The sequence below is a fragment of the Asterias rubens genome, chromosome 7 (genome assembly GCF_902459465.1).
Source record: "Asterias rubens chromosome 7, eAstRub1.3, whole genome shotgun sequence".
In the NCBI taxonomy this organism is placed as follows: Eukaryota; Metazoa; Echinodermata; class Asteroidea; order Forcipulatida; family Asteriidae; genus Asterias; species Asterias rubens.
In genome coordinates this window covers 8970305-8993810 of record NC_047068.1, presented here as the reverse complement: position 1 = coordinate 8993810, position 23506 = coordinate 8970305, and the positions used below count along the sequence as shown (strand labels likewise).

Here is a 23506-nt window from a genome sequence, read left to right as displayed (position 1 = left end):
ATTATAGCTGATTCACCTTGAATCTTTTCGCGAATAGACCTTAGCCTTGAAGTGACCGAAACACAAGTTTTTTAGAAATTGAGTTGGTGACCCATCCTCCATGGTTGACCAAAGATGAAAGTCAACAAACGCTGTGTTTTAAAGTTGCTCCAAGTCCTTTGTAACTTTTGAGCTGTTGTGAGAATATGATAATTAAACTGTTATCTTATGGGTGGGGTGTTGACGATAAACTATAAAAACAGTACTCATACCAAAAACAGTGCAAAACCACTGCAATAATAAGCCAAAGTTTTTACGGCGATTTTTGAATTGGCGATCCAAGATTTTATTCTAATTTATTCCTCCATGATTATCCCAACGTTGGGAGGTACCGCAATAAAGTAGTGACAGACAGGCTTGTACAAGTTTATGTTTAGCGCGTGGTGCGGTCCTTTATACGGGACGGTAAGGAAAATGTACACAAAACAGCAGCAGACACAACACACGCACACAGCTGATGATGCGGTAACAACAGGATACGAAAGCAACGCTTGAATTTTCCTCCCGGAGTTTCCTCGAAAATGTCAGCGAAATTGTGAGGCAAGTCTTTCATGGAGAAAGGAATTGATAATCTTATTTAGGCCATGGCCTCTGATCGGCATCTTAGGACTGTTTTTGAGGCTCTGGACGAAGGAAACCTCGGGTACATCACGGCGGATAGATTTGCAGATTTGGCGAAAGACTTCGGAGTTCACGATCAAGACGTGAGTACTTCTATTTGATAGTCAGTCAGTTGCCAGGATTAACAGGATACAAACAGATTCACAAATTGATGTCGGCAGCGGCAGTCAGCTAGATGTGTTCATGTTTTCTGTTGAGTACAATACACGATTATACAATTTAGGAGGTTTGGTAGCTGGACTAAGCATGGAGGATTTTCCTTCTTCCATGGACTAAGTTGGTGTATTTTGATCAGGAGGAAGGACCCCCATGTTTTGAAAATTTTGCCTGCAAATTTTTTTACTAAAATGGAAATTTATGAACAATGATTTGAACTAAGGAGGGCCCTATTCAAGAGTCAATGAACTGAGAAATGTAACTTGATATGGAAAAGTTTCCGTATGGCGCCACCACTTTTTCATTCCATATGAAATAATATAGTATCTAATTTACCTCAATGAGATATCCTTTTTTGTAAAAATTAGTAAAAAAGTGGTGGCGCCATACGGAATGTTATCCCTTGATATTATACTATATTATTAGAAATTGTAGTGTAGGAAAATCAGGCATTGTTTTAGATGTTTATTTCAAAAGCTTTGTTGTATAAGAACCATGGTATTGGTAGAACCTTATAGCTCCATAGACCTTTTCGCAAATACTGGGGCGCACGCGTGAAGCTTGGAATTAGGTGCATTGTGGTCTAGCTGATATCAAAATTTGATCGATATCTATCCCACAATGCACCTCATTCAACAGTCTGCGCTTGCGCATTGGTATTTGCAATAAGGTCTATGGTAGAACCATGGAGAACAGTTGAGAATAGAGACATTCCAAAGCAGGAGAGGCCATGACCTCTTCTGCCCGAAGGGGGAGGGTCTCCCCCTAGCCCCATGTAATAAGCGGAGGGAGACCAATGTTGAGGTTGTTCAGCTACTATTGTCTCCACAAATTTCATAGTCATGGTTCGTGGAAGCGATAGCAGATACTTGATAGTAAAACAAACCTCATAGTTCTAGGTAGGATTAGTGTTGTCTCGTCCATTAATGTTGGGCTGCTATGGACTTTTCTCATACACGTTGCCATTAGTCATAATACATCATGCTTCCCTTTTGACATTGGTCGTTTTTATAGTCGCTTATGTTAAAAAATATAGATGTTAAAACTTTGGAGCCATAACGACCAAACAATGTGCTTTCACTGCTTGGTTCCCCAGCAAAGTATAGACTTTAAATAACAGAAGTACTTAAAAGTAATCTACTTGGGTGGCATTTGCCAAAAACAGCCTTCTGTTTCTAGACGAAACTCCAGGCTAGAAACTGAAAGCTATCCGAGAATAATTTTTTTTATTTTTATTTATTGAAATTTATTGCGCAGAGAAACACATCCAGTACAACAAATGTCTGTAGAGCGTTCTTTAAAAAGAATTGATGTGTGTGGAAGAATGTTATTCTTGGTGGAAATAATTCATTCGAGTCAAAAGATAGTAGTATTACAATTTACGATTTGTCATTGATTTTTCAAGTCTTTCAAATCTTGTCAGACATTTCACTGCACAAACATTTTTAGACCATCAATTGTCAAAATCCATTATCTTTTCCATGAATGAGTGTTTATGACGTACATAAAATATGTGCGCTACATGCCAGTGTGGTTCATGAACTCTACAGTATTCTGTCTAGGGTGGGGACCACAGTTGTTTTACCAGCAGCTGTATTTGTTAATTTTAAAAACGGTATGACTCATACAATGCAGCCGATAAAAATCTAATACGAGAATTATTGATTAAAAACCTGATGCTATCATTGTTACAATGTTCAAATATGAAACTAGCAAAGTGGATGACGTTCATAGTGTTTGTCATGGATCGGTATTTCCACCACCTCTCGTGTTGGGGATTTAAAAGGATGTGCATTATTGTATAAAGGGCGGTCAGGTTGGAAAACTTCCCTTGAAGTATTTTTGCCTGAAAGTTTGGGAGAAATAAGTCATTCAATAAATTAAGGAACTTTGATCTTGGTACACCAACATTTGATGTTCCAAAACAGTGAACATTTAAAGCTATATTCCTTATGTTCTCTGATGGCGGATTAGTCTAAAGCACATTGTATGCACATTGTCCTTATTGAGCCAACTGACTTTGTCCTGTAGCTAATTACGGACATAATTGTCTCCATGGCCCGGTTATTATCAACATCAATGTTGTCTTCATTGACGTGCCCTTCACCAAAGGAAAACTGACTTGCCCTTCTGAGAATAGTCTTGAAATGTGCACGTATCAGCCCGACACATGTATGGGGAGACCCTGAAATTTCATCTATTAGATGAGAATGGCACTTGTTTCATTTTATTTTTACTAATTGTTGTTGCTCGCCCACCAACAAAAATAAATAAGAATACAAAAAGTGGGTGTGGGCCAACAGGCTTCCCGCACCCCCCCCCACATTTATTTACCCCCCCCCCCAAACATTTCCTAACCGCCCGCCCCCACATTTAGCCCCCCCCCCTGTTGATGATCAATACCAGTGCAATGTAATACCTCTCAATTTCTCAACACGGATGTACACACTTGTCCTAACCCCACATGACTCAGTCTAAAACCATAATAAGACCCAAACCGATCGAAGTAGTACTGGTTCAAAACTAGGCGCTTTCTGCCCTCATTGTCATGTTAAGTACAGGGTCTTTTGTTACGCACACAATGAAAAGGGTGACCAACGATCTCAATGGACAAAAGAATCTAACGGTTTTTGGAGGGGGGTATGAGTGTTTGCTTTTCCCACAAATGGGCGTTAAGGACATGTCTTTTTCATTCTGCTGTGAATAAAGCCTCAATCAAAATCGATTGTTTGCACTATACATGTAGCTGTGTTTAATTTTTAAACAGGTGAAAAAATTACTTTAAAAAGTTAGTTGCAAATTCTTTGGATTTAAATCCAGAAATAATACAGTGGGCTACTGTCCAAATATAAACCAATTGTAGTCAGGTGCATTTACAATGTATTCATTTTTCTTTGCCTACAGTCATTGTAGTTAGGCCCCATGTTAATAATTTTTGTCTCATTATTTGATATAAATGCAATTACAATTGAAATTGCAGTTTGATTTCAAATTGTTTGTTCAACTGTAGGATACAATACTTCCTCAAATTCAAAGACAAGTGGTGGTGTTGTTGAAATATCTGTAAAATTATGATGTTGAACTTTTTCATTTGTGTTACGTAACAAGTGATTTTTGTTATTATTAAGTTATATCAAGCTTATAAACCCCAAGTAAAAACTGACTGGACCCGTACATAAATAAATTTTAGGTGAAAACAGACATATTGACTAGAATGGGTAACTTGGGTGATCCCAAGGTTTACACTAAATTAGAAATAAAGTTAAATGATATGCCTCCGCCTGCTTCAACCTTTGAGTTTGCATACATTTGTTTTTGTGTGATTTTCTGTGTTTTTTCCCCTTAATAGGCCTAAATCCACAATTCAGGAGAGAACGTGTTTGATCAAATTTTGTTGTTTTGGAGATTTTTTTTCTGGTTTTAAATTTGTTTGATTTGTTTAACTTTGTTTTTTTTTTTTTGGGGGGGGTGGAGTTCCTTCACTCAAAGAATAAAAATCCCAATAAAGTCACAATACACTGTTTACAATTTTAGGCTCAGATTTCAATGGTTATTAAACAAGGAATCATAAATAAATGATGTTATAACACCTGTAATGTTAATAAGCCGAATCGTTAAATGCAGAGCAATGGGGGTGGAATCGTTAATAAAGGGTTTGATGCTTTTCTTGTGTAGTTTGATAAATTCCTGATGAAATATACACTGGCTGTTTTGCTTCCTTACTTTCCCTATGTGTGACCTGAAATAGATTCAATCAAAACTGCGAAACTCAAAAACAATCTTTTTTTAGTCTCCAATTTTTGCATTAATTGTTTTCCTCTTTGAATCCTTATTTCCCCTCTGCAGGAACTTGGACGTCTATTGGGACTTTTGGATCCAGCACACACTGGGGAAATAAATTATAACTCTTTTTGCCAAGGAATTCAAGCCGTTGCCACAGAACCTACAGTAAAAGGTATGCAGCTCTTTAACAGGATGAAGAAGAAAAAAATCATACTCTTTGGTGTTTGGAAGAGAAAATCAGAGTTGTTCATTGACCTGACAGCTGAACCAGTTAGCTTGTCAGCTTTTTCGCTAGTACCAGTCAACCTTATTCTATGAAATATGAATGCGTTAGCCGGCTCGACCAGTTTAGGAGAAATTTTACTAGTATTCCGGCATAGGTGTATGACCCATGGGATGGCTGTGGGGGTGGGGTTCTTCTGCTCTCTTGTATTTGGGCAAAACAACTGGGGTAAATTCGGGCACAGGGACAACAAGTGTGTATAATTTTCCATCTTGCAATTTTAAACAAACTAAACTGTACATGTTTGATCGAAATCAGTGGTCACACACTTAACAGTAGAATTTTAAAAAGTGTTAAAACCAATTGTGTTTTGTCTGGGGTGGATTTCACAAAGGTAGTCCTAGCTTAGGACTAGTCCTTGGCAATGCTAAGAGATAGGACTGGTCCTAAGTTAGGACCAGTAACTCATCCTAACTTAGGACTGGACCTATCTCTTAGCATGCTACCTTTGTGAAATCCACTCCTGGTCTTTTAAATGGAAATGTTTTTTCTTGAAAAGGGCTCTCGTGCTTTTTCTTCTTCATTCTTGTGACAACTCTTCTCACGAACTCATCATATGTTTCCCTCAAAATATAATCTGTCAAGAAAACTTTTCCCTGGAATTGAAATGGACTGACACCGTGTGTGGTTTTGGCAAACAAAGTTTTAAGTAAACCCTTACCCTGGTAAGTTATTGTCTTACACAACACCAGTATTTTGTGAATACATTCGTTTATTATTGCAGACTTTGGGGGTTTTGAATAACTTCATGGGGAACAGAGTGGTAGTTTTACTTTGTTTTTCGCAATAGCAACTCTGAGAGCCAATCTATTGTTATTGCATCTGAATGAACAATAGCACCACAAAGTGATGAAATAACAGAGTAGGGATTTTTTGCAGAATTCAAGCAACTCTGTGACCTCAATGTGTATTTTTAACCCATGGTGTAGTCAGGGCCTAGACGCTGCGTGGTGCCACTGTTAAACCAGAAACATTGACCCCTAAATCTCACATTTCAACTCAATTATAATTTATTGCTTGTAAATAAGTCCTTTGTTGCAACATGTAGGAAAGTTTGCGAGTTGTAAATGTAGGCCTCATGGTATTCCTCAATGCTTTCAGGGGCTGGAAAAAAATGATGCTTTATCATTTAATTTTACTTTACAAATTTGCTGTCTATGTCATATAAGAAAGGTGATAAGTCTTCTGCCAAGAAAGTTTTCTCACTTCTACAGAAATTTCTTTCTTGAGAAATAGTTTTGTAAAGTCACCCTTTCTTACTTTATTTCTCACAATCAAGAGTAAAGTAGCCTATTTTGTACACAAAAAAACAACCATCTTGTGCTGTTTTCATGACACACAACAACAAAAACAGGGGCTGCAATAAATAAAAACCTCATAAAAACATCATCCATTTGTTGTGGTTTTTGTTAAAACAAGATCACCTAATTAATGTATGAAATATTCACAGGTCATTCATGTTGGTTAGATGGTGATGGCCGGTACCTCAAAACAAGAGAATGGACCTTAAAAAAGTCCCTGAAACAAAATAAGTTGCCAATTGAACCAGGTTTAGGCCTGTACTGTATGCTTTGTTTTTGAAAGGGCAAGGGCAGTCACCAAGGCATTTTCTCCTTATTGGTAATTGGTAAAGGGCAACCTACGAGGAAATTGTAAATTTCTAATGGAGGATTTTAAGACACCAACTTGATTGCCTCCATGAAGTTTCAGGCCTTCTTCAGGTTTTTACTCAGAAGAGAAAGGTGGTCAGATGATGGTCATCCTCATAGTATACAAACAAATTACTACTTCAAGTGCTATGGTTCAAACTACGACTCCGGAGGTAATCCCTGGAGCGACTTCTATTTTGGAAAATGGAACGGTCCGGGGATCACCGAGGGAGTCAGAGTTTTATAACCATAGCACGAGTAAAATCAGTCATATTTGTTTTATAACACCCCAACAGACTATTTATCATCCTCGTACACATACCGTTTGTACGCGCGTTTTAGATACACAGATGCACAACTGATTGGGTTCGAGGTGGGTAAGAAGACGTCTGGGTACTGCGCGCCTTGTGATAGTCGTCAGACTATCACACGGCAAACGATGCACTATCACACGGCCGCCGTTTCTAGTAAAACTAAGATATATCATGTGATGCGCTCTAAACCAATGTAAAGGCAGAATATTTGTAAGGGTGTTATAAAGCTATTATACATGTACATGTAATGGTCAGAGCATAGTCTGGTCAGAGCATGCAGTGCATGGTTGATCAGTCAGCCCCCCCCCCCCCTTAGGTCAACCCTTTTCAGATATTCAGAGATATGAGAAATATCAGAGCATGGAGTCAGAGCTTGTGTGTGGTTTCTTCCCTAACAGTCAAAACATTGAGAAAAGACCAAGAGGTCAGAACTTGAGTGTCACCAATGAGCAGCTGGTTGACATCACTTTGGACTGATCTCTTTCTACTAGAAAGATAACATTCCAAAGTCCTGACCTATGGGCTCCTCTAACAGGAATCATATTTCCAACAGGAATAAACCCCAATGTTGTTCACTAACTTAACTTAAAAGGGATGTACGACTTGGATTGGATGTACGACTTGGATGTGCGACTTGGATGTACAAACTGGGCTGTAAAAGAAAACATTTGAAAACGTTCCACATGAAATGAACGAAAAAAAGATGTTTTAAAAGTAGAATATGATTCACACAAGTACATATGCCTCAATATTGTGTTCTTTGTGAACTAACACAGTCCCCAATTTTGTGGATTCAAAGGCCTATTATATATTAGTTTACAAAATGATTGTGTTGGTTCACAAAGTAAAAGGAAAACCTCACAATTTTTAAGCCATTTGTGTGGAGCATTTTATGCTACTTTTAAAACATTGTATTTCCCATCATATTCTTTTCATACCAAACCCTTTCAGGAGCTTTGTATAGCACAAATCGCCCGAACGAAGGCGATGTGTCCCTTTAAGTGCCTGGTACCTGTAGTCTTGGTTCCAAGACCATCGATGTTGCGAGGCCACACACAACCAATGTTCCGATCTATGATATGCACGGCAAAAACTGTATACGCATTGTAATGAATGAACGTAGAGGGAGCTCTGTATTTTCTGATTTTCTCGGTGGGATCTTGAAATCAGAAATACAGAGCGCCCTTTTAGTTCATTCATCACAATGATATACACTTTGCTGTGCATATAGATCCGAACGTTGCTTGTGTGTGAGTGCGCAACACCAATGGTCCAGGAACCAAGACTGGGTACCTGTGGAGGAAGACTGGTGCTGAACAGGGAATTCCCATCTGAACTACAATGTATTGAGCAACACTATTGAGTGCTTTCAAAACAAACAAATGAGCTGAAATAGTACATAGCCGATTGTGGGTTTTCTAAGAAGGAATATTTGCAAAGAAGTAAACATTTTGGTAAATACTTAAAAACATTGGGACACAGGATTTAAGCATTCAGGCCTTTTATATGTGATTTTTTATTAGAAACACTTTATTAATATTGGATTCAGTCTGTGCCCCGTGCAGGTAGGCCCTTCATGTATGTACTTGGGGCTCAAATCATTGTGAATGAATAAATTAATGAAAAATTTGTGTACTGTACATTTGTTCCATAAGTGTTATAATCATGTGAGAAGAAGAAAAAAAAACGCTTACCCTAACAAAAATACCTGCAACTGCAAGATGCAAAGCCAAAGAAAAACCATTTTTAACAGCTGTCTCTCTTGTTATTATTTTTTTTAGCGCAAGTAAGATCCTGCGACTCTCCCCTCCTTTGGTCAGATGGAAAGACAAAGATAGATGATGATGACACGCATAGCAACGGAGTAAGTACACTAAAATCATTCCCAGAACCTTTTCAAAACTACTGCTTGGGCTTAGACTTGGGCTAAGGCTCTGGCTTAGGCTTTGACTGAGGCTTATTCTATCGCTGAGGCTTAGGCTTTAGCTCAAGCTTATGCTTAGGCTTTGGCTGAGGCTTAGTTTATGGCTGAGGCTTAGGCTTTAGCTCAAGCTTATGCTTAGGCTTTGGCTGAGGCTTAGTCTATGGCTGAGGCTTAGGCTTTAGCTCAAGCTTATGCTAAGGATTTGACTGAGGCTTAGTCTATGGCTGAGGCTTAGGCTTTAGCTCAAGCTTATGATTAGGCTTTGACTGAGGCTTAGTCTATGGCTGAGGCTTAGGCTTTAGCTCAAGCTTAGGCTTAGGCTTTGGCTGATGCTTAGTTTATGGCTGAGGCTTAGGCTTTAGCTCAAGCTTATGCTTAGGCTTTGGCTGAGGCTTAGTCTATGGCTGAGGCTTAGGCTTTAGCTCAAGCTTATGCTAAGGCTTTGGCTGATGCTTAGTTTATGGCTGAGGCTTAGGCTTTAGCTCAAGCTTATGCTAAGGCTTTGACTGAGGCTTAGTCTATGGCTGAGGCTTAGGCTTTAGCTCAAGCTTATGATCAGGCTTTGACTGAAGCTTAGTCTATGGATCCTGCGACTCTCCCCTCCTTTGGTCAGATGGAAAGACAAAGATAGATGATGATGACACGCATAGCAACGGAGTAAGTACACTAAAATCATTCCCAGAACCTTTTCAAACTACTGCTTGGGCTTAGACTTGGGCTAAGGCTCTGGCTTAGGCTTTGACTGAGGCTTATTCTATCGCTGAGGCTTAGGCTTTAGCCCAAGCTTAGGCTTAGGCTTTGGCTGAGGTTTAGGCTTTTGTCAGTTATTTAGGGATGTGATTTCTCTGGGGCTTTTTTTTATAGTATATTTTTTTAACTTAAATCAAATACATACGAAAATTAAAACAAAACCATATGGAACACCCCAGATTACAGAGACATTCAAAACGAAAGATAAATGTATTTAAGCAGACTTTGTAGCCGCAAGCTTTTTCACTCGCAAGCTTTTCTGCTTTGCGTGCGCCCATAATTCAAAGACTGTGCTTCCGGTACTTGGCTTCAAACAGGTAGACGGAGTCTCCACTTGCTAACTTCTTGCCCAAATCACCACCTCGCCATGCCAAGATTTAGCATGAAAGAAATGCCTATTGAAAAAGATGCTCATTTTGTGTCATTTATGAGCTTTTCCCTTCATCTCTCATTTAAAAAGTGTTAGCCAGAGGGGGGTGTCTTTGTATTTGTTGGACACTCTTTATCAAATTTGGACACCTTGTTTTGTCTGTCATTTGCACTTCAATGTTTAGTACGTGAACATTTTTAATATTTCCAGCAAATTTTGACTACCCTTTTACCAAATCTTGGCTAGAACCTTGTCTCTAGGTTCTTTGCATCAAGAGCTCACAGTTCAAATTTGTAGATTTTGTGCAGCACTCTTGTCAGTTTGCAGTCTGCATAAATTTTGCTTAGATCATCAGTTTGAAATGTTATCAACTCACTCATTTCATTAATAATACATAATAAAATACAGTGATGTAGCGCTGATTTCATTGCAGAAATGCTCCGAGTCCGAGAGGCGCTTTTAAGCAATCAAAATAAGAAAACTCATAACTTTTATTTTTAACAATGAACAGTGAAATCATGAAAAAGGCAACAATAAGGTCCACAGATGCGATCATTATAAAGCACTTTAAAGATGTTATGTCAGATTTTTAGCCCCAAACATTAAAAAATTCAAAGAGTATCACCCGCTCTAACAAAAAAAAGTTAAACTTTTACTTTTAATGGTCAGGAACCATGACAAAAATTTAAAACGTTTCTTAAAAAACACATAAGAATTGGTCATGTGATATACATGTATTGTCGGGATCCCGACAAAAACTAATTTTGAGCACTTTATTTAACTGCTACTAATAATTGGCGGACTTTTTCGAGCAATGGCTCAAATGAAAGCTTGTAACTTTCTCGACCCCCATCAAATTACCTATTGAATTTTAAATCAACATTTTTGGGGTCAAATCGGCCAAAAATCTGACATGGCGTTTTTAAAGGATAAAGTAAAACAGATAAAAGCAATCAATCACAACAGCAAAACAACCATTAACCAGGAGAATCATCAGTTTGAAATCACCTTGCTCAATTCATCAACCGGTGGAACCACTAGCAGAATCAAAATAAGCAATGATGATTTGTGGACTCTCTCTCTTTTAGATTAAAAGGGTCTCTGGGGGATTTAATTATTTTGCATTTCACCTTTTATCATCAACCTGTACTAACAAAAGATTTCAATAAATAATTTACTCCTGTTGATTTTGGCCTGTTTTTTTAGACATTAAATCAGCAGCAGGGGGTTCCATTGGCTAGCGATTGGAAGGTGGGTTGCAGTCGTCGAGTCCCTGAAACTTTCAATGGGTCGCTGGCCGAAGCGTTTGGGAACCCACTGCTTTAGAAAACAATTTTTGACACAAATCTCCCAGTTATTCCTTAAAGAAATCAAAGAGTTTTCATTCATTTATTCCAATGGTAGTAAGATTTTACTTTCATTCCTTTGTGGGGTTATAACCAAAGGTATCCCCTCCCTTAAAGCTTTGAAAGTCTCTGTTCATGTAGAAGATTGCTTCTGAACAAAATATTTGACAGAAACTGCGAGGATAAAACAATATTTAGATTCTCTATTTTCAAGAAGACCACACAAACTGCAATTAAAATAGCGTTTTGCCAAGCAATGCAATATTTGGTATCTGTCACTGACAAAATGAAATTTGGATTCCTACATGTTTGTAAAGCCGGTAAGTAATGTACAGTAATATATCCCACAATGATGTGCACCAAAAGTTGCTGGTAGCTTTTTGACGACATTGTCGAACATACAAGTAGGCTCCGCTGACAGTTAACCTGTGTCACTGTTTTATAATCAATGTAGGCCTACATAAGGTTGTAAAAAAATAATTAATTTGCATGTAATTGACTGGATATCCTAGTCATGGTGGAAAACATCCCTTGAAATGTTCTTGATTGAATAGTGACATGTAAGGCCTGTAGTTTTGGAAAGATATTCAAAGTAATTCTTGTGTATAGTGTGAGAAACGACTCCCTCTGAAGTAACATAGTTTCAAGCGTGTTTTTTTTTCTTTCATCATTTTCTTGCAACTTTGAAGACCAATTGAGCCCAAATTTTCACATGCTTGTTATTTTATGCCTATGTTGGAATACCTCTTGTAATTACCAAAAGTGTCCAGTGCCTTAAAGATCAGAGTTGAATATTAAATCAATTAATCCATTCCTCTTTGAGATAAAATATCAACACATCTGGAGTATTGTGTTTCTTATTTAAAGTATTGTTAAAGAATTGGTGAGAAACGAAATCGCAAGATCACAAATTACATAAAACTTACACGGTCTAATGATGATGATAGTAGAAAACATCCCCTAAAAAAGTTCTGCCTGAAATGCCATATCTGGTGAGAAATAAATAATTTTACTTTGCGTTAGGAGTTTATTGCTCAGTGAGCGTTTTATTAATTTTTTTTTTTTTGCACCGATGTCATGCAAAATGTGTAATTGGTTTTTCACTATTTTCTCGTGACCCAGATGGCGGAATGATTTCAAACTTCTCCAGGTGGGTCAGTTTATGTAATGGTAGACTACATGATGTGTTTACATACAGCTCCAGCAACTGTATAGTTACAAAAAACCAATTCTGTAGTGTTCCTTTAAAAATACTGTACTTACTGATTACTATTGGAAATCAACGGTTTCATGTTACTTATTGTGATTTCCAACCAAAATTGCTGGCGGCAAAATATCAGATGTCTAATTGTTATTACAAATTAAAAAAAACAAAGTGAGAAGATGTGTTTGAGTAGCTTGCCAGTTGGCCTGATCTCATAGCTGCTCTAGGCAGACAATTTCGCTAACACTAACAGAAAGAAAGTAAACATCATTCTTCTACTATGATTGACCCTAAGAAAGAAAATACCTCTGTCGCCTCTGTCTTTTCAGTTCAAATACACATCATTGACAGCAGACTTTTAACAAATACAACGAACTTAAAGGCAAAGTATTACCTATAAGTTTTTTTTTTAACCATGATTGTTTTTTCCCTAAAATTATGTACATGTACATGTAGTGTATGTATACAATAAAACTAGTCTGTGAGAGTTTCATTTCAAAAAGTGCTTGTGTTTTTGAGATATCACTGAAAATTAAAAAAATCGAAGAAAGAATAATCCCTAATTAGAATACACCACCTGAAATGCATTACCAACAGTAATGCTCAGAATTGAAAAAGAAACTTGCATAATTTAAACTGTTCTTTTTACATCTAGATTAATTCAAAGTGAAATATTTCTTTCAAAGGAAAAGCTGTCATGGGGCTTCTAACCAAAAGTTTTTATTGCCATTAATTTTTTTAGAGTGATTATCAAACGTCTACCTTCCCTTTAAATGCATAAATCATATCTCCCCCCTCAAGTCTTTAAAATCCATCTCGGTCGCATCTTATCCTTCAATCTTGTAGCATTTTAAGGAGCGTATCTTTGACTTGTATCATTACACTGTATCATTAGTTAGCTCTGTCTGCACCTGCTTACCCGAGCAGTGATTGAGCAAGTTTACTTTCAGTCTGGATTGCTGTAGATATAAGCATTAAAAAAATACGGTTCTTTTATGGCACAAATGTCCTTAAAAAAAAGACAAAGAAACTGTCTATTTTACCGTCTGCAATTATGCGCTGCATGAAAAATTACTTAAAAATTACACAAAGCCTTGCATTGTGTAGATTGTATGTTATGAAAACATCAACAGACAAGGTCGTGGAAACAACATTTTTATCTCCTGCACACGCCCATACACGCAGCTCTGTGTTTCAGTCACTGCGGTTGACATTTATGTACATTTGAGGAAAAATCCTATGCTTCAACACCGTAAATAACACTGTGGGCGTGTTTAAGTCCACGTAGTGTTTAAAGTTCCCACATCATTCATGTGGACCTCTTCTGTTATTAGGTCCACACTTCGTATGTAGGTTAAAACAGTTACACTTGATTTATGCAATACACATGTATAATACACACAAAGTTGAAATAATTTGCTTTTTTTTTTTTTTTTTTTTTTTTTTTTCATCCAGATAGGTACATTTATTTCCTGTTTTCCAACATGAAATGTTTGTTTCACTTAATTGAGGAAGTTGTTTAAAGGTCAAACAACAGAATAATAATCGTTATAATCGAGGAGGAGTGAGAAACTTGACAGTTGCAATATAAGCTTTCAATGAACAAGCACACAGTCCCGGAGTTAAATAAAAAATGTAAACCATAAACCATTTATACATTATCAACAGCTGCAGTGCTCCCTGACGAATTTAAGTTGTTATGGTCATTCATTTTTGGAGTAATTAGCAAGGTATACCTCCCTTTAGAAAAATTTTGGGGGGAATTTTGAATCATTCAAATGTTTCAATCCTATAATAAGACAACAATAAACCTAACCAATGAAAATTTCAGTTCAAAAGTCGAGTTTTTGAGATATCGCCAAGATTCAATTTGTTGAGATATTGCCGAGTGATGTCCACGCAGGAAGAAGCATTTAATCCCTATTAGGAACCCACGTAATCTTAGAAGCGTGACCAGTATGACTTCCCATATTCAAATGTTGTGAATAAAAAGGTGTTTTTCCCCATAACTGCAGCACATTGAAGTGAAAATGTTTCACAAAATGCATTTTACTATTCAAAGCTGCTATGCTTCTTATCACAAAAGAAATAAATATTTTCGGAGTCAATACCAAACCAAACATTTATACAGACCCTTGAACGATTCTCTGGAAAATTTTAAAAGATGAACAATGGTTTTTATACTACACAATACTGTAGTAACCATTATTTGTATTATAATAAGCCATACATGTACACAGTGCTACATGAGATACACAGCTATCGCTAACTCAAGCACCCTGATATTTTATGATGATGAGGTCTTGTTTTTTGTAACCATAGCAACAGCGTGTACTTGCCGTACACAACATGACAATGAATTACGATTGCGAGCTTTGCGTTATCACAAGGTTAGATGGCGGGAATTGAAGGAAAGTAGGTCTTGTGATGAAAATGTAGACATCAATATTTTGTAGAGGATTGCGTAGGTAGATACCTTGGTACGCCAAGTATTTACTGCATTACTGAATGTCTTATAGTTAGTGGTTGGGATATGATGACGGTGTCGGGATTTCATGGAAATGAAGCAATGGCCTTGGTTTATTTTAACAGGACGAAAAAATGGGCGGAGGGAAGTATTTGGATGTCAGATGTGTAGATGGGTATTGCCATCAAGGCTGCATTTAATTATAGTTAATTCAGAGATGATCGTGTGTACATTCCACCACTTTGGCACTGCTCTATAATTTGCTAATGCTTACATGTGAAATCTACCACAATGTATTCATTACAATGATGATTTTTATTTTTTTACTTTTAAAGGCAGTGGACACTATTGGTAATTACTCAAAATAATTATCATCATAAAACTTTACTTGATTACGAGTAATGGGGAGAGGTTGATGGTATAAAACATTGTGAGAAACAGCTCCCTCTGAAGTGACGTAGTTTTCGAGAAAGAAGTTATTTTCCACGAATTTGATTTCGAGACCTCAAGTTTAGAATTTGAGGTCTCAAAATCAAGCATCAGAAAGCACACAACTTTGTGACACAAGGTTTTTTTTTTTTCTTTCATTATTATCTCGCAAATTCGACGACCGATTGAGCTCAAATTTTCACAGGTTTGTTATTTTATGCATATGTTGAGATACACCAACTGTGAAGACTAGTCTTTGACAATTACCAATAGTGTCCACTGTCTTTAAGGCAGAATTCTGATTTTCTGACTTTTTTTTCTGGCGAATTGACTTTTGGTCCTTTCACTTTATTGATAACATCGGCGGGCGAGTCAATTATACCTGTCACAATAAATGATGGTTACTATGGTCAAATTCCAAAGAGTGATTGTTTTTAATTTCAGAAAAAATGCTCTTAGTGGCTCAGTGGTTGAGATTGGCTGTTTCAGTAAACAGACATTAAACATTCATGCAATTAATCAGTCTGGCTGTTTCCCCAATGTACTGTAACAATGCATCAACCAATCATTAGATCTTGAACATTTTATGCTAACGAAGTTCTATACATCCAGTCTAAAATCCCATACAAATTCTGTTGAAGAAAAAAGCAATATTTAAACATGCAACTAAGGCAAGTTTGCAAGCTTCTTTTCTATTGTAAAAGGGAAACCCCAGTTTACTTGGATACATGTAAAAACAATATATTTGCAATGATTGTTTAAATGGTAGATTTTCTCAACAAAACTTAAAAATAGGGATAGGAGTTAGAAAGCTGACGGACTTGTGTTTTTTGTTTTGTTTTCTTGTAATTGTACAAAGCCCTAGAACCATTTTCAATATTTCAATGTTTTTACTGTGTGCAAGTATAATTGAATTATCCTTTTTGGGATCTAATTGAAATGATTTGAATTGAGTTAATTTTGAATTGAATTGACTTGCTCAAGACAAGCTAAGGTCTAGCTGGCTAATCAATGAAAAACTTCCCTGTAACAGACTTGTTTTTTTTTTGGTTTTTTTTTTCAACCCAATTGCGGTTACGCTTATATGAATACATGAAAAACAGAATGGCCGCTACTTGTTAAAGGCAGTGACACTAATTTGTTGATAATCACTCAAAATAATTGTTATAAAAACTTACTTGATATGAGCAATAGAGAGCTGTTGTTAGTATATAAAACATTGCGAGAAACGGCTCCCTCTGAAGTACAGTAGTACAGTTCTTTAGAAAGAGGCAGTTTCTCACTCAAAATTAAAAGGCTTCAGGAAGCCTTTCATTATGCACCTGAAATACCACTTTTGTGCAACAAGGATGTGTTTTTTTATTCTCTCACAACTTTGATGACCAAGTGGGTCCGAATTTTTACAGATTTGTTATTGTATGCATGCATAATAATTATTTTGGGATACACCAAGTGATAATACTGGTCTTTGACAATTACCAAATGTGTCCAGTGAATTTGTGCAATGGTTTGGGTATGACCTACAATGTCCTCTTGTTTGAGGGACTTAAATCTACAGAAATAAAAAAAAAATGTTTGACATGGTTTGAGAATGGTAATCCATGCATTTAATACGCAACTTGCATACATTTGATGTAGGAGAGTGAATCCATATTATATTAGAAGTCTACATGGAGATTGCTATTGATCTGAAATTATAATTTATTCACGGTTTCTTGTCCTGATTGCACCTGCAAGCCAAAGGTCTGTTGAGATAGTTCAATATGCTTAATCATATGATGCATCGGCACCACACCCAAAATTAGTAGCACTATCATTATCATCAAAGTCTCTGTGAAGTGTCAGGAACTGTAACTGTTAGCTGTAAACACTGCCCTCTATTGACAGTTATTAGTCAGTATGGTTCTTCATCATGCATGCAGAGTGGTCTTTACTCAGTGGGATTTGGGGCCTACTAATTGAGTGAAAAAAAGGTAAGTTTAAATTTCTTAATTAGTACTATTTAAGAATTTTGTTGCAGTAACCTCAAACTAGCAACGATGTACTGTTGGTGTATGGATGATAATTTGTTTTAAAATGCACTGTACTGTGCGAAATATGGGTATGATGAGCTGAAATTGTAATCTGTGTGTTTAGGGGGGCGGTTGTCACTCGTTTGTAACGACAAATGCAGCCGGCTTGTAGGGACTCAGCTGTCCTGTGCTGTGTAAGAATGCGATAGCTTTTAGCTGATAGCATGAGGGCCTTGTCAAAGATAAACTTGCATTAGTAAACATTCGTGTTAGCGGACATGTCACGTCAGACCATCTGTAAGTGTAAGTATTCCTGGATGCACCTTTTATTATTCGCAGAGTCTGAGAGTGGATTATGTAGTACTCAGAACAGACGATGGCGAATGTCGGAAGGCTTATATCTAGCGTGTTGTCAATGAACTGTACAGTGAAGCTTCATTTATGAACGGTGCACAGTTTGCGAACACCGTATTGATTTCCTTTGGCGTGAAGTCTGTGATGTCCAATGTCTTGTTCGACGCTCATGCTTTGAGATTTCTTGGTCTGATTATTTTGTTCGCTGCATTGCATTTGTTTTCCGGACGGCAGGTGAGATTGAGTACACTGATTTTTTGCAGAAAGTATTTTGTTTGTCTCAAGTGAATTCAAACAATCTCTTCATTTGTTGGTTTTAAAAAGAAACATCTAGTCCTTGCTCTATGGTTAAAGCGACTGGACACTTTTGGTAATTACTCAAAATAATTGTTAGCATAAAAACTCACTTGGAAATGAGCAGGGGAGAGCTGTTGGTAGTATAAAACATTGTCAGCAACGGCTCCCTCTGAAGTAACTTGGTTTTTGAGAAAGAGGTAATTTCTCACTAAAAGACTTCAAGCCATAGCCTTTTATAAGGCATCTGAAAGCACGCAAATTTGTGCAACAAGGGTGTCTTTACTTTCCTTATTTGTTCTCTTGCAACTTCGATGACCAAATGAGTGCAAATGTTCACAGATTTGTTATTTAATGCGCATTATACATTTTTATGCAGCATATGTTGGGCTACACCAAGTAAGAATACTGGTCTTTGACAATTACCAAAGGTTTCCAGTGCCTTTAATGGTGGAGTTTTGGAGTAGGGTCAATGTAGGTCTTTGGAAAATGTTTAAAGACACTGTCTTCTCAATTGCTGTATCTCATATGCATAAAAGTAACAAACCTGTGAAAATTTGAGCTCAATTGGTCATCGAAGTTGCGAGATAATAATGAAAGAAAAAACATCCTTGTCACACGAAGTTGTGTGCTTTCAGATGCTTGATTTCGAGACTTCAAATTCTAAATCAAAGGTCTCGAAATCAAATTGTGGAAACATACCTCTTTCTTGAAAACTATGTTACTTCAGAAGGAGCCGTTTCTCACAATGTTTTATACTATCAACAACTCCCCATTACTCGTTCCCAAGTAAGGTTTTATGCTAATAATTATTTTGAGTAATTACCAATAGTGTAATGTGAATGCTCCTAGATTAGTTGGTTCAAACTCAGAACCAATCATCCAGAGAAATGCTCAGTATTAAATCCATGGTACTGACCTGCTGGGTTTCTGTTAAGACCATAATTGGTTACCATGGGGGGGGTCAATACCTTGAACTATTGTCCCTTCAAATGCTTCAATTAGAGGTGGGCTAAAGTTGAGAATTCTCCCACCTGTGAAACTTAAAATCTAGAAAACTTTACTCTGTGCCTTTGATTATAAATGATATGAGATAAAAGACTTGTGATTCAGAGTTTTTCTGTGACACATTTAAACATTTCTGTGATCCCCGTGTATTGTCTGTCCCCAGGCATCCCTACATAAGCCTCGGCTTCCAGATGATGCATCTATTTTTTTTTCTCACACTCATTAAATAGCTTTGTTCATTGGTTATTTCTTTTAAAAAAATTGTTTGTACTCTGTTTTCATGAATTATGAAAATAAATATAAGTTTGAATGAATGAATGAATGAATGTATGAATCATACTCTAAATAAATTGTTTTAATTTATTACAGAGTACATACTTGATTTGTTGTTCTGGTAATGACATTTCTTGTATGAGTAATTTTTAGTGTCTGTAAACATATAAATATTTAATTGTTTTACATCAGTCACAGTTTTTATAAACAAATTATTCAGTTAAATGATTGAATATCATTAAAATGTTGCTTGGTAAACAACAAATTTATCTGAATCTTTTTTTCATATGGCACTCAGCTTTTTGTTGAATTTTCCACCCTCCCAATATGTTTTCTCCCTCAATTAAAATGTAAAGCTTATTAAACAAGTTTTCAATTTTATTTCAGAGTCATCTGTTTTTCATTAGTTATTTCCCCCTTGATGAAAATGGTAGCGCCCTGAATAACTTTTTAATTTGTTTTATAATAAGCTACTTTTAGTAGTTTTTCCCATCCCCGTTATGAAAATGGAAGTGTCTTGAATAACTTTTCAAATTTTTTAAAATAATAAATGTTTCAGTAGTTGTTTCACCCTTGATAAAAATGGAAGCGGCTGGATGACTTTTCACTTTTATTAGGAATAATCTATTTTTACCCAAAGGGGTTGCGGACAAGTTATATTGCGGGGAGAGTGTATTTCTGGCGGGTGAAATTTCCCTCAGATTTCAAAACAAAATTTCCTGAGGGGAAGTGATGACCTAATTGAGAGTTGTTGACGTTTATGATTAATTGGTCTGAGTTTTCTTTGTTGCCGTGTAAACATCCTGCACACACATTTCAGTGGTCACCAATGGCCCATTATTTGTATTTAAGCTTAAGTTTCTTGGAGGATTTATTTCACTTAAGTTGGGGGGGGGGGGGGCAGTGCTGATTTGAAATCTTGCAGATGCTGTTAGTTTTAGCATGTAGGAATAAATTATTTCTTCCATGGTTTCAGTTTAAATTTTGTGTAGGCTAATATTGTTTCTGGTGACATGTTTACTGGAAATGTGGCAGAGACTGTTTCAAAATTTATTCCTTTTTAATTACACATGTAGTAGCAAATACACAAGTCATTTTTTAAGTGAGAAGCTTAATGCCTTTTACTTACAAGCCTATTTTTGTAAGCCATTATTTTGATATTCAAATGAGCCATGTCACTGAACAGGTGTGTTCAACCATGGAGGTAGAAGTTCAACTTAGTTGTTTTTGTTGACATATTTACTAGTCTGGCCATGTCTGGCAGAGACTGTTTCAAAATTGTATTCCCTTTAAATTAGTAACAAATACACAATCCATTTGTTTTTAAGTGAGACGCTAAATACCTTTTACAAGTCTATTTTTTTGTAAGCCATTATTTTGATATGCAAATGAGCCATGTCACTGAACAGGTGTGTTCAACTTAATTGTCCTGCGACCTTGTTTGCTATTGTGAGGGGTGGAGTATTGTGTGTCCAATGATACTTATAAAAAAAATTGCCGGTCAAAGGTTGTGTTATTATTAATTCTCACAATGCAAGACTACAGAAACTGAGTGGGTGACATTGCAGTCGCAAACCACACATGGAAACCAATACAGGAAACTCATGTAAAATCTGAATGGTTTTTATGTTGATGATTAGATCAGCAAATTCATACATCGTTCACAAGGTTGTTGCCACTTCCTGGATGTGTTATGTATTAAGTGAGTGTGTTGGAGGTTGACTTAAGTAGTACCTAGTCTTCATGCAGATTGATTGAATCACAAGCTTTAGGAAAAGCCAGTACTTTTACACGTGGCGTCCATTCTTGTTGAGTTGTTATCACCGACCACCGAGGATTTAAACGTGAACATGGAAGTTCTGGTGAGTCCACAGATACGTTAATCATGGTAATGGTTTGTGTGGGAACGAATAAGTAAAGGGACTCTGTGACAGGATTCTGCACGTATAAATTACATTCAAAACCCTAAAGGGAAGTGTCCACATGGATACAGTTAACATCATAGGGAACTTCTGTGTGTTTATTCATGGAGGTATTTCTACCTCCATGGTTTATTGCTCCATGGTTTGTTGACGCCTATGAGAATTGAATGTTTTCCAATCGATTCTGAAAGTTGATAAGGTAGTTTTCGTTATTCATTACTTTTTACCCTTGTCAAAAGTTTTGTTTCTGATTTTAAGAGACGCTTCATAATGAGTATATGGACTCAATAGATCATCATGTATAGACATGGTTGTGTGTGGTGTGTGATGGTATGGGTGCTTTTGCTGGACAATAAGGAAATCCATGATGGCTTTTTAGGATGCAGATTGATTGAACAACTAGCTTTAGGCAGAGCCAGTACTTTAACACATGGCTGTTCGTCCTTGTTAATCTTGACCGGGGATTTAAACATGGACATGGAAGTTCTGGTGAGTACAACACACGGACAAAAGAATCATGGTGATTGTTTGTGTGAGAATGATAGATGTTAAGATTCTGATCATAAATTACAATTACAATGCTTGGCGTTATACCCTGACTTACGGACATTGCCGAGTATCACGTAGAATAAAAGTCCTGAAGGAAGTGTTACATGGATCTCCAGGCATGGATACAGCTCACATCATAGCCATATGGAACTTCTGTGTGTTTGTTGAAGTCTATAGGAACAGTGATTGTTAGTCAATCAATCCATTGAAGAAACAAGGGAAAAATTGTCATAAATTCATTATTTTTTACCCTTTTTGGCAAGGTTGTCAAAAATTTGTTTTTTTTCCCTCGTATTGCTGTTGCTGTTTTGTAGCAGAACAATGAATCTATGCTGGGCTTAGATCCTTTGACATGGTTTGTGTGTGAAGGTATGGGTACATTTGCTGGAAAATAATGACAGTGTGGCTAAAAATAAATGTTATCTGGCTATGCTGGTTTTTTGTAATTTTTGTACTGGTTGAAATTAAATGCAGGCACTGAAAAGAAACTGATATTAGTCAACTTTTGTTAGCACGAGTGCAGCGAGTATTTTGTCTGTTGTATGTCGATAAAACCTCACGTGTATTTATGCATAAATTGTTTGCTTCGTCACAATCAGGAGTTTGACTGAAAACAGCATGGTCGATTGAAGTCTTTTTGTGTAATTTTTGTTGGTACTTTATAAATTATGAATAATGAAAATTTGCCATGCTTGCAAATTGCATGCAGATGCTGACAAGAAACTGAGTGATGAGCAACTTTTATTGACCCGAGTGCATGCAGCAAGTATTTTGTCTGTCGTATGATCAAACCTAGCCTTGATCAAGGCTGTGTAGACAATTACTCTAGCTAAAACCATAGAGCAAGGATAAACCTAAGCCGCCCGAATGCGATATAATACAACCAGTCCCCCGACTGACTCTAAAAAGAATAGCACACCGCACTCTCTCACGCACCACACAGCGCCTGTACGCAGCCCCCCACACACACCGCTATTCCACACACCGCTATCGCCCACAATCCTAGCCCGTGAGCCGTCAGGCTCACAGCCTTGATGATCTTGTAAACCGAGTGGCTTATGTGTATCATTGTTTTTCTTCGCAAATCCGTGGAAAATGGGGGGGGGGGGGGTGTGAGTGGATATGCAAAGATTTATTTCATAAATAATACATCATTCCTAATAGCCAATCACACACCATTATTGTTGGTCTAGAGGAAATGGATATGAATCATTAATTTGCAGCCGTCCAATCAGCTGCACAAAATTTGACCTTTATTTTGACCTTTATAACAGACCGCCCCAATGGGAATCGCGTCGTCGTCATTATATTCAAACATGACCACTTCCAATGGCCAATCAAGAGCCTTTTATTACAAGTAGAGCACGCTCATTACCGTAACCGCAAGACCCGGAAGTGTACAAGATCGTCAATGCTGTGAGCCTGACGGCTCACGTGCTAGGATTGTGGGCGATAGCGGTGTGTGGAATAGCGGACGTGTGTGTGGGACTAGAACTGTGGAAACGAGCGGTTGTGTGCTTCCTTGGGTGAGAGCGTGGTGTGCTATTTAAAGACAGTCGGGGAGACCGGAACAGGAGTTGCATTGCATTCGGGCATCGCATTCGTGCGGCTGTGGTTATGCACATTTTTAGCTTTAAAGTAAGCAAACTATTACACAGCCTTGATCAAGGCTAGATCAAACCCCGCACATACATAAACTGTTTGCTTCGTCACTAAGAAGTTTTACTGCAAACAGTTTGGTGATAGAAATTTTTCGGTG

The 23506-nt window shown here is 37.2% G+C and overlaps 1 protein-coding gene across 4 annotated transcripts in view; it reads left to right on the top strand.

Annotated features, from left to right (window-relative positions):
* The first annotated feature begins 500 nt into the window (after window positions 1–500).
* LOC117292651 (rab11 family-interacting protein 4B-like) overlaps window positions 501–23506 on the top strand; it is a 56880-nt gene continuing 33874 nt past the window's right edge. For 2 of the 4 annotated variants that reach the window (XM_033774784.1, XM_033774783.1), the window contains exons 1-3: window positions 501–743; window positions 4663–4771; window positions 8627–8709. In XM_033774784.1, coding sequence (XP_033630675.1) covers window positions 624–743; window positions 4663–4771; window positions 8627–8709 — 312 coding nt within the window. In that variant the 5' untranslated portion in view covers window positions 501–623. Of the gene's footprint in view, window positions 744–4662; window positions 4772–8626; window positions 8710–17231; window positions 17309–20847; window positions 21139–23506 lie in introns of those variants that run through there. The other 2 variants (XM_033774786.1, XM_033774785.1) reach the window with 2 other exon arrangements.